This window comes from Peromyscus maniculatus, chromosome 8 (assembly GCF_049852395.1).
Source record: "Peromyscus maniculatus bairdii isolate BWxNUB_F1_BW_parent chromosome 8, HU_Pman_BW_mat_3.1, whole genome shotgun sequence".
Classification (NCBI taxonomy): domain Eukaryota; kingdom Metazoa; phylum Chordata; class Mammalia; order Rodentia; family Cricetidae; genus Peromyscus; species Peromyscus maniculatus.
The window spans coordinates 51,929,472-51,945,122 of record NC_134859.1 but is presented as its reverse complement, the minus strand read 5'-3'; the positions used below and the strand labels follow the sequence as shown (position 1 = coordinate 51,945,122).

Sequence of the window (15,651 nt, the reverse complement as noted above, 5' to 3'; positions counted from 1 at the left end):
TCCTGGACTTCTACGTGAGTGTGGAATCTGGACTCAGTCCTCACGCTTGCACAGCCAATGCTTTACCCACCAAGCTATTTCCCCAGCCCTGGCCACCATTGTTTTGGATACTAGATTTCTAAAATGTATTCACCCAGCACAGACACTTAGGGTAAGTTTCCATATCTTGGCTATTGTGCATAATTCTGTATTGGACAGAAGTGCAACAGCATTATCAAGATCCCGATCCTGTTTCCTCTGCAAGCACACCCAGAAGACTGCAGGGTCACAGCACTGCATTGCTTTTGTTTTCTGTCTTCCATGATGGCGGACCCACTCACCTTCTCAGCAACAGTGCACAAGGCTTCCTGTCTCTCTCTCTGTCATCGCCAACCCTTGTTAGCCTTCCTCTTTCTGTGAGAGCTGTTCTAACAGGTATCAGGTGTGGGCTGATACAGGGTCTGTGGTTTCAGTTTACTTTTGTTGTGTGTGGTGCTGAAGGTGGAAAGCAGGGCCTCCCATGGGTCACTCAAACACTCTACCACCGAGCCACACCCCTCAGCCGGGTCTTTACTTGGAAATGTTTGTGGAAACTGACAGTTTCCCTGGAGACGGGCTGGGTTTTCACCTTTTCTGCTTGAGGCAAGGAGCAAACATTTTCCCATTTCTGACTTTCCTGCCATTTGCAGCAAAGCAGGCAAGATTCTAAAACCCAACCCCACAACAACAAACACAGCAGAGCCTGGGTTCTGAGTGTGGCGGACAGTTTATTTTTCCCACCTCCTCTCTCCCGGAGGTGGCCCATGGCAACGAGCCTCAGGAGAGCCTCATTCTTCCATCTTCTGTGGGAGAAAAGAAATTGTACACAGGAAATGAGTCAAACGCCATGGAGGTTCAGCATCCCCCCCCTTCAAGGGGAGCAGATGCAGAGTGGGCAATTTCAGAAAAATGGCATTACGGAATGGCCTTGTCTCACTTTGTGTTGACAAAGGAACCAGTTAAGCTACTGGGGACAAGACAAGTCGCCTCAAAAGCAGGGGCTTGCTGGATTGCATCTCAACCAATAGGGAGAGAGGGAGATGACATGCCTGTCCTCCGTGCTTCTAGCTAGGGCCTGATACATTGGAGTCTATACTAAAAAAGCATGTGTGGGTGTATGACCAGTGGCAAGGATGAAGACACCAAAAGGCATCCTCCAGGCTCTCCTTGGTTGGTCTGTTGGTCCTTCAGTATGAAGAACCTGTTGGAAAGACGCCGTCCTTGGGTATCTGCTCTTACCTGGCCTCCCACATCACGGCTCTTGGCCCTTAGCTTGTTGACTTGAGACTCTGCAATGTCTGCCCTCTCCTCAGCCTCCTCCAGCTCATGCTGGACCCTTCGGCACCTGGACAGCTGTGTGTTGGCTTGCTCCTCCTGCATGGAAAGAAGACAGAGGCCACACAGTTATGGAACCTCTCTGTGATTCTGAGGCTCTGAGGAGTTGGGGGAACCAGGAAAATGTGAGCCTTGTATTCACTGACAGCAGTGAGGGAAGATGAGCTGAGTTCTCTTGAGAATGTTGAAAGGTGTCCTGCCCACAACTAGGGTGGTATGTTAACTAGGGACTCATTGCAAGCTCTTCTTGCTCTTCTCCCAAGGATCATTACATATCTCTCTGAATTCTCTCTCTACAATAGCTCTCCCAAACAACTCCTATACAACCCAGAGATGACCCAGGTCCAAAGTTCTCTCAAGGCATCTGCAGGTATCAGACCAATGGTCCAAGTCCTTTTTGTTTTATGCTTTTGATAACTGCCATGTATCTGGGACAGAGTATTATATGGTTCTGTATAGTCTTGTGGAGACTGTACTAATCTGATATGCACAAGCCCCCTACTTTCGACTGGTTCCAGTATTCTTCTTCAAGGTAACTGACCAGGCTCCTGAGCAGGGAAGAAAAAGGGCAAAGGGAAGAGGCCATACACAAGTCATTTCTTCCTTGAGACATTGGTCTTGAAAGATGCTCTGCAGGCAAGAATATGGTCCCAAAGCTAAGGAAGTGCAGGAAAGGCTCTGTTCTAGAGGACCCTTTACTTTGGAGAGTTAATTACATATTAGCTATAATATCAGAAATCTTTGAAGGCAACAAGTTTAACCTTATTAGACTGATTTTTTTTTCATTATATTTTTAAAGACGGTATCTCCATGTAGTGCAGACTGGTCTCAGACTTGCAACCTTCCTGTTCCATTTTTGGAGTACTAGAGATCACAGGCCAGTGTCAATACCCTGTATAATTGATTTTCTATGAAGAAAAGGCTACCTCCCATCTTGACCCCAACATTTTGCTATTTGTTGCCCTCAGACCCAAAGCCCCTGGAAAACATCTTTCAAAGCACTGGTTTTGGCCCATCTACTGTCTTTCCTGTTGATTTTACCTGTTTGATCAGGAGGCAGTTAACCAGGGAAGGAAAGGAGTGTGGGGGTGTTGCTATAGAAGTCTGGGAATGGGAGGCCAGGAGAGTAGAGTGTGGTAGGATGACAACATCAGGACAAGGTATTCAGGACAGGAGGACAAGAGGGCAGGAGCTGGTGCTGGTAGTGGTCTGGTCTGGTTAGGGAGATTTGGGATGATGCAAGGCCAGCAGAGTGAACTAAGACGCTCTGGGTAGATAGAATGAAGCAGGCTGGAATGGGATAAAGAGATGTAGGTTTGGGATAGAGGTGGCTGGGAGAAGTTGGGGAGCTATGAGGGCACAGGAAGTCCGGAGGCAGAAGATTCAGCAAACAGAGACCAAGGGAGCATGTAGGGTCGGTGTGTCTGTGTGTGACATGCAGGTGCAAAGTCAGGCCTGGGACTCTCTGAATGATTCTGATCAGGCCCTGGTTCCCACTGAGGCTTCATGAGGACCTCCTGGCGGGTGACAAGATGCACAGGGACCTCCAGTACTCACAGCCTCCTCTGCCTGCCTCTTGTAGGACTTCACTTTGGCCTGCAGCTTGTCCACCAGGTCCTGGAGGCGGAGGATGTTCTTGCGGTCCTCCTCGGCCTGCAAACAGAACATCCATAGCTGGGACCTACAGGCCCTGACTCCCTTTGCTGGGATCTGCTCCACATAACCGTGCCCGAGGGTTTGCAGCTTGCTACCTGGTAAGTCATCTCTTTGACTTTGCGTTCATATTTGTGGGCCCCCTTCAGAGCATCAGCCCCTCTCTTCTGCTCAGCATCCAGCTCACTTTCCAGCTCCCGCACCTGTGTGGAGTAAAGAGCATACAGAATGAGGTCAAGGCTACTAGCATTCTCTAGCAGACTCACATGCTAGTCATCCTAAAGTGACCTCAAGACCTTGCTGTGTTTTACAGAGGCATCTTCTCCCAGGCCCAGTCCATGTCGTAGCTTTGTACAAATTATTGCAGGGTAGAGGCAGCCGCTGATGCATAGCACTTGGCTCCTGGGTCAGGCTTGGCAAAGAGGCCCCTTCCTCTGGGGCTGTGTACTTTGACAAGGGCACCACAGGTTGGGAGTCTGCCCTGTTTGTCCTCATAGGTAAAATCTGCTGGACTCTATGGATGGCTTAGTTCTAATTAGACAAGGCAGTAGACATGGGCAGACCAAGGTATATGCAAACCTAAGGCCATTTGACAGATCTAAAACAGGACAGTTGCTATCATTGAACATGGCTGCCATCAGTGCTGCCCAGCCCACCTCAAAGGTGGGTGGAATGAGATCAAGTATGGGAAAGCAGGTGAAGAATCACCTCAATGCCATAGCTTTCTTGAGGGAAGAGAGAAGTCACTGAGATGGCAGACCATCAACTGTGGTACCCATACCACAAATGCCACAACCAGAGAGATCCAACCAAGCACCTGGCCCTCTCCCTGGGGACTCCAGCAGCATCAGAAAGAGAACACAGCTTATGCTAGGAGACTCATTTTGTCCACTTTGAAAGCTCCCGGGGGAAGCAGGCTTCCTTTGGGCTCTATTTCAAATGGAGTCCCACTTTCTTTCATCAGGTCTTATAACAAATCCCCCTACCCCGAGGCTTGCTCTCCAAGCCTCTGTAAGCTTTATCAGATGTGTGAAACTGGGCAGCCGGGATCAGACAACAGTTAAAGTGGCTGACTGTGCAGGGTGAGGTGACCGCTGGCTCCTGGCCAAGCTAGGAAAAACCAGAAGGTATCGTGTGACTTGGTCCTTTCCTTCTGGAAGGGGTCCATGAGAAGGATGGGCTTATGCTCCTTTTCATGCATGGGAAAGGAAGGGAAGAATTTTTTATTTAGAGCAGGGAGGCAAAAAATAAAAACCTTTGCATATTTAAAAGGAACCATGTGCCTAGCGACCACGTTCTAGGGAGGCTTGGATAAAGAACAATTGTACTGGGGGCTTCCTGTTGGGAAAATTCTCTCCTCTTCCCTCCTCCTCCTCCTCACTCCTGCCCACTCTTCCATTTTCTCTCTTCCTGGGACAAAAGAGATATTCTAATAACCTCCTCCATGCAGCCCGTCTCTGAAATGTCAATTGTTCATGCAGCCCATCGCAAAAATGATTGAAATAATCCAACACAGATCTGAAGGGAAAAATCAAGAGGCCAAGGAAACAAAGCACAGATCAGCAAAGGAAATGAGTGACTGTGAAATGCGCCCCGGGAGTGAGTACGGGACTCCTGGTACCGGGAAGATGAAGTGTCTCTGGTGTATTAATTTGGAGGAAGAAGCACCAATCAAGCTCCTTTGGGGATGGGACAGGATGCACCCTAAAACTGCAGCTGCATATAGAGATTAGAAAAGCTGGAAAGAGGATAACCGGAGAGCAGGAGACAGGGGGCCAGAGGCGTTATACAGAAGGAGCATTGCTCATCAAAGCGAAGCCTGGTCTGAGAGAGATACCACGCCAAAGTGTGGAGTTTCGTGATCATAGAGTGCTTCCCCCATATATGTGCATAACTGTGACTCTACATGGGTAACAGGAAGCGAACCGTAAAAGATGTCATCTTTGCCAAGTATGTTGGTGTATACTGTTAATCCCAGCACTTGGGAGACAGAAGCAGGCAGAGCTCTGTGAGTTAGAGGCTAGCCTGGTCTACGTTGCTGGGGGATATCTTTCTGTACGCCATGAATATATGTTGCTCCTATCGGTTAATAAATAAGTTGCTTTGGCCTATGACGAGGCAGCTTAGAGGCAGGCAGGAAATCCAAGGAGAGAGACAGGAGAGAGAAAGGCAGAATAGAGGAGACACCAGACTGCCTTCCTAGGAACAACATGTAATGGGATGCAGGTAAGGCCATGAAACACGTGGTGATACATAGACTAATAGTTATGGGTTGAATTAAACAATAAGAGCTAGCTAGCAGAGGCCTGCCATAGGCCATACAGTTTGTAAATAATATTAAGCTTCTGAATGATTATTTTATAAGTGGCTGTGGGACCCTGAGGCCAGGCAGGACTGGAGAAACCTTCCGGCTACACTACATAGTGAGTTCTACATGGTGAGAACCTATCGGTGTGTGTGGGTGGGTGCTTTCCCACCACCTAAATCTAAATTTCTGGTTAGTGGGTTCTGCCCAAGATGGCTGAAAAAAGTCACTTTGGAAAGCCAGTGCCTTCCCCAGACACCCACCCTGGCCTCCAGTTTCTGGATCTGCTTCTTGCCGCCCTTCAGCGCCAGCTGCTCGGCCTCGTCTAGACGGTGTTGCAGGTCCTTCACCGTCTGCTCCAGGTTCTTCTTCATCCGCTCCAGGTGGGCGCTGGTGTCCTGCTCCTTCTTCAGCTCTTCTGCCATCATGGCGGCCTGGAGCAGTTCACAGAACACATCTGTGGGTTACCCACCCAGCATCACCCAGCACACAGAAAATGCCATAATCTTGTGCCTCCCCTCACAGTTATCATGCCCCACTTTGCCTCTCCAATGACCCTCTCTCCTGGCATCTCTCCAGGAAGCCATCACAGACTGGCTATGCTCAGAGGAGACGATACCCCCTTTGCCATGCCCTGGATCTGAAATCTCCCTTTCTCATCTCCTACTATCATCTCAGCAGAGAAAGATGCTCACATCAGTGATGGCCTTCTTGGCCTTCTCTTCTGCATTTCTGGACTCCTGGATGGAGTTTTCAACCTCTGCCTGGCACTGAGCCAAGTCAGCCTCTAGTTTTTTCTTGGTATTTATCAGGCTTGTGTTCTGCAAGAAAAATTAGATTTGAGGGTGAAGGTTTCATATGGGCACTTAAAACAATGGGAAGGGAGGGCAGTGGGTGGGAAGGGAAGTGAATCATAGTCATGTTCTGCTTCTTATTTTCCACATGAGTGGTCTGCTGGGTACAATATCATTCTTGACTGAACAGAAAGTTCTGAAACAGAGCCAAGAGCTGTACATCAGAAAATTGAGTAAATGATAAAGGGAGAATTTCAAACATTTGAGGATGGATAGATTTTTCAGTAAAAGGCATTGGAACAAGAACATGATTGATAGACACATCTACATAAAATGAAAAATATTTCTACTAATTAAAATATGCCATGCATGGAATTGAAACTGGAACGGTAATGACAAACCAGAAAACATTATCTATATATGAAAAACACTCCTGTCCTCATATAAATAAGATATGTTAATAAGAAAAAGGGGCAAGAAGTATGAATAGTTAAAACACATAAGAAATATGATGGATACCCAAGTGATGAAATGTTCTACCTCATCCTTAGTAAAAACTAATAATAATAGTAATAAACCAATGACATATGTTTGAACAATAAAGTTGGTGAAGATTTAACAGCTAGGGTCTTTTGGAATTTGTGGAAGAGTCCTCACATGGTAATAAATGGGAATAAAACTTGAGACAGCCGTGTTAAGTAGAAATTTACATGTGTTGTATACAAATGTCTTTACTGTTTTGGCCCTGAATTTATTTTCTTCCAGATATATTGACAATAGTAATCACAGATGAATGCAAAAAGTTAGTTATGACAATATTAATTAGCCTTTATAATCATAAAGAATTTTATTGGTAACAATCTAAAATAGCCAGCCATAGAGGACTGAGTGCAGTCATAATATTCAACTTTCATAGCCTGCCTTTTTTTTTTTCTTGCTGTTGAAACCCACAGCATTGAAAACTATTTAAAGAGTTAGAAATACATTCTGGACACATTGTTAAATGAAAGTTAGAAGCAGCAAAACATTGGTCAAAGTTTTACAAAAGTGTAATATTTATATAATTTACAAAGACCCAACAATGAGAGAATATAACATGTTAACCATTTGATTGATTTTTTTCTTCTATGTGCTTGCTTATGATTTATATGCTTTAGATAAAATATCTTTAAATTATTGTAAAATTAATAAAAAATATGGGTTTTTTGGGGGGGAGGGGAAATTTCAATATCCTAAGATTTCAGCTTAAATTATGGGTTGAACATTCACTCTTATTTGAACTCCTGAAATTTAGATAAGATCCAAAATCCAAAACATTGAGTTAGCAACATGATAGCCTAAGCGCAAAATTCTACATCCACCTCATGCAATGAGCCCCAGTCAAAATCATCTCCAGGGTATGTGGATAAAGAAAGGAGTTTCAGGTTTAGGCTTGTATTCAACCCCAGTATCTCTCATTACGTATGTGCAAATATTCACACATGCACATCTTCCGGAACAGAAAACACTGCTGGCCCCAAGTCAATACCTGCCATGTGTATTTTGGATAAGGGGTTTTAAACCCTCATTTCCTCTGTGAATCCTCCCTACTTCCTTGCTCCAGTCCTACTGCATGCAGCCTGCAAGATCTTTCATCTTTATTTCTGGTCAAACAGATCTCAGAGCTCCATCAATCAGAGACAGCGCTTTCCTGGCTTGGTCTTGACTGCTAGTCTGGGAGAAATGGGAAGCTCCTTGCCAAGATACTTGGCGTGCTCGGTGCCCCAGGTGGATCATGAGGTGGGAGATGGAGGAGGAGAGGAAGCATCTGGCAGAGCCACTGCCCTACTGCCCAGGGTGGACCGGAGTTGAGGAGAGACAGCGTACCTGGGAGTGTAGCAGCTGGACACGGTCGCTGGAGTCCAGCAGCTCCTGCTCCGACAGCCTGCGGGTCCGCTCAGTCTGTTCCAGGGCCACCTTCATCTCCTCTAGCTCCTCCTGCAGGAGGCCATTCCTGCGCTCCACGATGGCCAGCTGCTCCTTGAAGTCCTCGTTGTTTCTGAGGGCATCGTCCAGGTGCAGCTGGGAATCCTTCAAGGGAAAGCAGGAGTGAGGGCAGAGCTTCAGGGCGGGTGGGCTCTGGGTCCACAGGTCTGCCAAACCAGCCCGAGCTCACCTTAAGCTGGCCCTGGACCGTGCGCAAGTGTTTCTGGGTCTCCGCCACCTGGCGGTTGGCATGACTCAGCTGAATCTCCATTTCATTGAGATCACCCTCCATCTTCTTCTTCAGCCTCAGGGCGTCATTGCGGCTGCGGATTTCTGCATCTAACACACTCTGCATGGCCTCCACAGCACGCTGGCTGTTTCTTTTTATTTGTTCAATTTCCTCATCCTTTTCTGTGACCTTGCGGTCAAGCTCAGCTTTTACCTGGCTTAACTCTAGCTGGACACGCAAGATCTTGCTCTCCTCATGTTCCAGGGAACCCTAAGGAGCAACGAGAATTTTGTGAGTATCTTTCTTTCTATCTCTTTCTTCCTTCCTTCCTTCCTTCCTTCCTTCCTTCCTTCCTTCCTTCCTTCCTTCCTTCCTTCCTTCCTTCCTTCCTCCCTCCCTCCCTCCCTCCCTCCCTCCCTCTCTCTCTCTCTCTTTCTTTCTTTCTCTTTCTTTTTTTTTCCTGATAGGGTCATATAGCCCAGGCTAGCCTGGAACTCACTATGTGACCTAGGCTGTTCTTAAACTCATGACCTTCCTGGATGCTGGGATTACAGGTGTAGGTCATTATACCTAGTGGCATCACCTTAAATGAGCATTTTTTTCCTTCAAACTATGATAAATATGGCACAATGATGCTCACTTTGTACACATGGGAACAATGCTCTGAGGCTTGAGCATTTGTTGGGCTCCTGAACGACCCTAAGAGTAATGAAAGTCAGATGAAAACTTTGTATCTGCTATTAACAAACAATCTTACATCTTGAAATGGGTAGAACATCTTTTGAGCTGGTAAATATTGTATAAACGGTGTATTTAATAGTGATTATAATATAATGTACACAATAGTGACTATAATAGTGTTCTAGTCTCTGCAGTGACAGGACAGCTGCTCTCCTGTTAATCATGCATGAGCCAAATTCTAGAAACAGCTCGGCTGGTTGTTCTGTACGGACCACCGCTGATCATGACACTGTGAGATTCTGGGTCTATTTTGATGACACAGGATTCCCTGAAGCCAAAGATGCTGTATGACTCTGTATGAAACAGGCACCGAGGGATTCTGAGCTGGCTCTGGGGATGCTTGGTGATTGACAGTTTCCTCCCCGAGAGGAAGATATCGAGGACATAAAGAACACATTTATTTATTCTCAAAGGGGGACACAAGATAAATGACACCAGGGGATAAAGTAGCTCAGCTCAGACTTTTCAGATCCAGGGCTGGCTCTTCCCAGTGAGGTTCCATGCCCCTGGCAGGCAGGGCTTCATGTGGGTGGATGGGCACGGTTTCTTCCCTTTTCCTATCTGATTCCGGACAAGACACTTACCTCCACCTCTTCTAAGGCAGCCTGGAGCTCGGACTTCTCCTGCTCCACTTGCTTCTTCGTCTTTTCCACTTCCTGGAGGTTTTTGCCCCTTTCGGCAATCTGCTCGGTTAAGTCAGAAATCTCTTCTGCAAGAGACAGGCTTGGTTTAGGCTTTCAATAGGCTCCAGCTCACAGCGGAGGTGTTTGCCAGGCAAGTTACAGGATGTCGGTTCATTCATGGCGTTTACATAAGAGAGTATACGGGAAGCTATTCTGATGCACTGTTGCCTCACCTGAGCTGCGTGGAGAATGAGTGTTGTGGAACAATCTTTGTACACTGTGAATATGTATTACTCTCATTGGTTAATAAAGAGCTGATTGGCCTATAGCTGGGCAGGAAGAGACTGGGTGGGAGAGCCAGACTAGGAGGACGCTGGGAAGAAGAAGGATGGAGTCTGAGGAGCAGACAAAGAGAAGCAAGATGAACATGCCATGATGAAGGAGAGGTGATGCCGTGTGGCAGAATATAGATTAATATAAATGGATTATTTTAAGTTGTAAGAGTTAGCTAGTAACAAGCCTGAGCTATTGGCCGGACATTTATACTTAATGTTAAGTCTCCATGTCAGTTATCTGGGAGCAGGCTGATGAGACAGAAAAGTCCACCTACAAATGAGGGACAAGAAGAGGATTCTTTTTGATCCAAAGTATACAGAATCACCATGAAGGACCAGAAACCTTAGACTCTCAGTCTTCCAGAACCAGCAGAGCATGGAGAAATATGGATGCTGTCTAACTTTATAGCAGAAGTCTGAAGTCACTAAGAGCTTTAGCCACAGGCACAAGGATGTGAGGCCACTTGAACACTAGAATCCCTGAAGTCTCTTGTTTTCTAACAGCAATGTGCTTAGCAACTCACTGGGTATCTCCAGTCCTTAAACTGAGAATCAGCTGCCATTGCACCTTTAAGGGAAAGGGTTTGAACCTTGGGGAACACTAGTAAACGTGAGGTTTCATGGATAAGGATGTTGTAGGGTCATAGGGAGGAGGAAGTTGTGGCTAAATGGGGCTAGAGTTAGTAGAAGGGCAGTATGACCCAGCTGAGCTCCCGGGGTGGGGTGGGGGTGGGGGAGGAGGGCGGGGAGCTCACCTTGCAGGTTTTTATTCTCCCGCTTCAGGGTCTCTAACTGATCCACCACCTCCTCATAGGCGTTCCTCATCTTGAAGATTTCAGTACTGAGAGACCTGGACTCTTTCTGGGCAGCCTCTAGCTCAGCTTGACTTTCATCCAGTTTTTGCTTCCATTCTGCAAGGACCTGTGATGAGGGAATTGGAAACATGAGAAACAGACAGACCCAGGGGACTTGAGAGAGAGACCATTCAAACAAGGGCTGTGAGTGGTGCCAAGGCTTTATCCTTTTATCATTGGGGACCAAAGGAAGAAGGTGGGCCCTACTTTAGACTAGGGTCTCCAAAGTCTGATGTCTCAACACACGCCCTGCTGGATTCTTAAAATACAGGCCTCTGAGTATCACTGAGCTGACAGGTAGTTTTTCAGATTTCAGAATATTTCCCCCAGGATTTGGAGTATTTGCATAGACATGAGATACTTTGGAGATGAGACCCAAGTTCCTTGCAAATATGTTTCATTTGCCACGTTATAGACATAAGGAATTTTGTACAGTACTTTTAGCATGCTTGTGTATATGAGTGTATGATACACATGGGTGTATACATGATATTTGTGCATGTACAACATGTGTGTGAGAGAATTTGTGTGTGAATGTAAGTGTGAGCATGTCATGATGTGCTTGTGAAGGTCAGGGGACAACTTCAGATATTGGTATTTACCTTCCACCTTGAGGGAAGATGCTGAGTGTGCCAGACTAGCTGGCCCATGGGCTTCTGGGGATTCCCCTGTCTCTGTCTCCCATCCTCTGGTAGGAGTGGGGGGATCATAGATGCTCATGGTTTGTATACAGCTTTTATGTGAGTTCTGGGGACTTGAACTCAGATTCTCATGCTTGGATGACAAGTATCTTTAACCACTGAGCCAATTCCCCAACTAAGCATTTTCACATTTTAACTACCACTTGTCACATGAAGTCAGACATGGAATTTTCTTCCCTTTGTAGTATCATGGTGCTCAAAAATGTCAGACTTGGGATTTGGGGGATTAAAGGTATTCAGTCTACATGACCCACTCATTGGAATTTGATTTAGCTTGGACTGAAAGTAAATTTCCCTCAGAGGAACCATTAGAGAAGTAAAGAAAGTCCCCTAAGGATCTTCCAACCAGGGACTGAGGCTCATCAAACGCTTGTGTGAAAGGCTAGCACTGAGACCGCCACGTCCGTGAAGCAGTTGGGGAGAGACCTTGTCAAAGTTCCTCTGCTTCTTGTCCAGGGTGGCGCAGGCTGTGTTGGCTCTCTCCAAGTCCAGCATCAGGTCATCCACTTCTCCCTGAAGCCTCTGCTTGGTCTTCTCCAAGGAGGCGCACTTGGAGTTGGCTGCCTCGGTGTTTTCCTCCGCCTCCTGGAGCCTCTGAGCCAGCTTTTTCCTAGGAGAACCAGACATTGTTTTGTCTCCACCAAATGGGATATTTTAGCAAGTAACCATCACATTGAAGGAGAATGGACAGTCTGAAAGAGACTGACTGAGACTGGTACTTGCTACATAATGATGTGCCATGAACTATATAACCAACGATGGTACCATAAGACTGTGAAAGAATTGAAAAACTCCCATCACCTAGCAATGTGGCAGCCATTGTAACATTGAAGTACAATATATTATTTGTGTGTGGGATGCTGGAATAGGCAAAGCCACTGCACTGCTGGTCATCAGAAAGCACAGCATGGGCAACATTGTACAGGTGCTTCCTCCTTCATAGTGACAGCAAACAGCTGTGTCACTGGGTTATGTATTTGCTGTGCCACAGTTTTTGTCCTATTTATGAAAGAGAAGTTTACTATAATAATGCCATCCTTTGTTAGGCCGGCAGCAGCTCACACATGTCAGGAATACTGAGTCTCCTGATGTCATCAAGAGGCCATATGGAGGATCGGCTTTCACACCATTTAGGTTTGCAGACTCAATCTAGAAGATTCTCATGATGGTAAAATCCCTAATGACACATTTCTCAGAACACATCCCCATTGCCAAGCTGGATGTCTATGTCACCAGAATAATCCTGAAATGCTTGGTGGCAAAGCCTGTCTATAAAGAGTCACCAATTGAGCCAGGTGGAAGGACAGTCCCTAGGAGAGTGGGGGACACTCTGAAATCTTAAGACCCTGTAAAGGAAAGAAAGAGATTCTCTCCAGGTGGGGGGACTGCTTTCCTTCTGAGCCTTTTTTCTAGGGCCTTCTCTCCCATGGGGAACTTGGGTCATACTTGGCCTCCTCCAGCTCCTCCGTGCGCTGGATGGCGTCCGTCTCATATTTTGTCCTCCACTGGGCCACCTCACTGTTGGCCTTGGACAGCGCCCTCTGCAGCTCAGCCTTGCCTTCCTGCTCCTCCTCATACTGTTCCCGCAGCAGGTCACAGTCATGGCGGGCTGACTGCAGGGCGTGGGCCAGCGCGTTCTTGGCCTGAGGATTACAGCGGTAACCAATTTTAAAACCACATGGCCCTCTTCCCAGTGAAAGTATGTTCATTTAAATAGCTGTTCCGAATTTGAACCATTTCCACATTGCTTCACCAATTTAGGAATATCAGCGTACCTAATGTTTGATTTAAAAAAAAAAGTCTCTCCATAATTATATTTACTTTTTAAAGCAAGTATTATACCATAAAAGAGAAAGTCAATATTTAGCCAGCCATGCGTGGTAGCACATATCTATAATCCCATTACTTATGAAGATGAAGCAGAAGGATGGGGAATTCAAGGGCTGTCTGATCCACATGGTGAGTTCTAGGACACCCTGAGCTAAAAAGTAAAATTCTCTCTCAATCCCCTCCCAAACTGACATAAGAAACACTAGAAATATATACCATGGATATAAAGCAATATCATCAGCATTTATCTAGACAGCTTGCATGTTGTGGCTATGTGCTTGAGGCTTGCCCTCTGTTTCTTAATAAAGTAATAGCAACTGCTGAAGGGCCCTTGTCCACACTGAGACCTCCCCGTGGCTGTAATGGCAAGAATTAAAACAGAATTGAAAAGGAAACCACCTCCCTCCTACTTCATGCAGCATGATGGGATGCTGTGACCACGGAACAGTTACAGCATCTTTGGTGTCCCCAGAGACCAGGATCCCCACATTGGGGACCACTGGTGTGACCTGATGCCTAGAGCCTCCTCCCTGCCTCACAACCCTCTGGACAGGATAAATGTTTACCTCTAGTTTTAACAGTTGCAACACATCCTTGGGTGCCACCACCAAAGGAAAAAAAAAAGTTCTATTGACCCAGGACAATGACTTTGGCATTTTCATCACTTTTAGAAAGGACAAGACCAGGCAGAGCTTTGCCTAAGGAAGGAGTCTCACAGCTGCAGTGAGAGACAAGAAAGGGTGGCCTCTGGCCCCCAGTGACCTGTTCTGCTTGTTCAGTCTCCGGTTCTCACCACTCCTCCCTCGCTCCTACCAAAAGCCTTCCCTCAGAGTAGAAAGACTTGAGATAAGTGCGGCACTATTCTTTGCCAGAAATGAAAGATGAAGAGAATTTCAAAAGATCGCCTTGTAAATCTCCCTCAGATCACAGCAATCGTAACCAGATCAAAGTAAGTTTCTTTCACGTGGGTTTTTCGAATGTCTAGATTCCTGTATTTTAAGGCTTGAGACACTAACATCAGTAGTGCTTACTGTGTGCACTGTTCTACTGAGATTTTATTTACTGTCCATGACTACAGTGGGGGGGTCATTCCTATCTGTTTATAGGTCAGTGGGTAGACTTTATTATATGCATTATAGACTATATGTAGATGTTGAAGTTAGCATTATGATGATGTTTGTGTTGAAACACCCAAAAGTTCTCCCTAAGCCATGTAGTCTTTTGGGACAAAGGGTACTTAAGAACAGATGTTACAGGAGGTGGCCCACAAAGAGGAAGGCCTTTTAAACAGCTGGGGTGAATTTCTGTATGAGATGGTCTAACTAGTGTGGTAGTGGGAAGGGGTACTCCTGGCTGGAGAGGAAGTTCATTAAGTCACACTATGGGAGATGGAGGTGGTCCTGAGGGAAGAGATCCAATGCCAAGGTCCTCTATCATTCGGGGACAGGTTATTACAACACTCCAAGACAGAGAGATGAATCATCCCTGATACTGTACTTCTCCCCAAGCCAGTGTTCTCCATAAGGAACCCACCTCCTGTCAGCCTCACCTGAGAGTCACAGCCCACCTCCTGTCAGCTTCCCCTGAGGGTCGCAGCCCACCTCCCGTTAGGTTCATCTGAGGGTCACAGCCTACCTTCTGTCAGCCTCACTTGAGGGTTGTAACCCACCTCCCGTCAACCTCACCTGAGGGTCACATTACTTGGCTTCGCAGGTTCTATCCTGCAGCTGTTCCCCAAAGAGTCTACCTTACCTTGGTCTCTTCCTCCAGCTGCCTCTTAAACTCCTCCAGCTGCTGGGTCAGGGCCTGTTTGCTTTTGGTTAGCTGTGAAACCAGAGACTCCTTCTCTTCTACCTGGTGGCTCAGCTCCCCTGCCAAACAGATGTGTCTCTACGTGAGTGTCCCTGGCTGCCAACCCCCACGTCCCCACTGGCCCCTCCCTGGAGGTGTGCCATCCTCACCATTCTGGGTCTGCAGCCTTGCCTTCTGCATGTTCAGATCGTGGATTAACTGGGTCTGTTGGTCATCCTTGGCTTTGATTTCATTAAATTGGTCTTCGACAGACCGGCACATCCTTTCTATGTTACTCTGAAAAACGAAAAGGTCAGTGGGAAAGCAGGAGTGGGTGCCGGGTGTCCAGTACCGGAACTGGACGCTTTGATAGTCTGGCTTCTTGTTGGGCCAAAGGAAAACACCGAGCATATAGAGCTTGGCTTTAGGAGTCATCATCATTTCGGATTGACTTTATTTTTGTGTGTGATTGCTCTT

General features: G+C 46.6%; 1 protein-coding gene across 1 annotated transcript in view; it reads right to left on the bottom strand.

The window, feature by feature from the left end:
• Nucleotides 1-728: 728 nt before the first annotated feature.
• The window catches only part of Myh13 (myosin heavy chain 13), a 49,015-nt gene continuing 34,092 nt past the window's right edge, over nt 729-15,651 (bottom strand). The window contains exons 26-39 of the mRNA XM_006973508.4: nt 15,345-15,471; nt 15,136-15,254; nt 13,000-13,196; nt 11,980-12,163; nt 10,754-10,919; nt 9,625-9,749; nt 8,261-8,569; nt 7,972-8,175; nt 6,007-6,132; nt 5,575-5,745; nt 3,105-3,209; nt 2,911-3,006; nt 1,258-1,392; nt 729-821 (exon numbers count right to left, since the gene is read on the bottom strand). Coding sequence (XP_006973570.3) covers nt 807-821; nt 1,258-1,392; nt 2,911-3,006; nt 3,105-3,209; nt 5,575-5,745; nt 6,007-6,132; nt 7,972-8,175; nt 8,261-8,569; nt 9,625-9,749; nt 10,754-10,919; nt 11,980-12,163; nt 13,000-13,196; nt 15,136-15,254; nt 15,345-15,471 — 2,079 coding nt within the window. The 3' untranslated portion in view covers nt 729-806. The remainder of the gene's footprint in view (nt 822-1,257; nt 1,393-2,910; nt 3,007-3,104; nt 3,210-5,574; nt 5,746-6,006; nt 6,133-7,971; nt 8,176-8,260; nt 8,570-9,624; nt 9,750-10,753; nt 10,920-11,979; nt 12,164-12,999; nt 13,197-15,135; nt 15,255-15,344; nt 15,472-15,651) is intronic.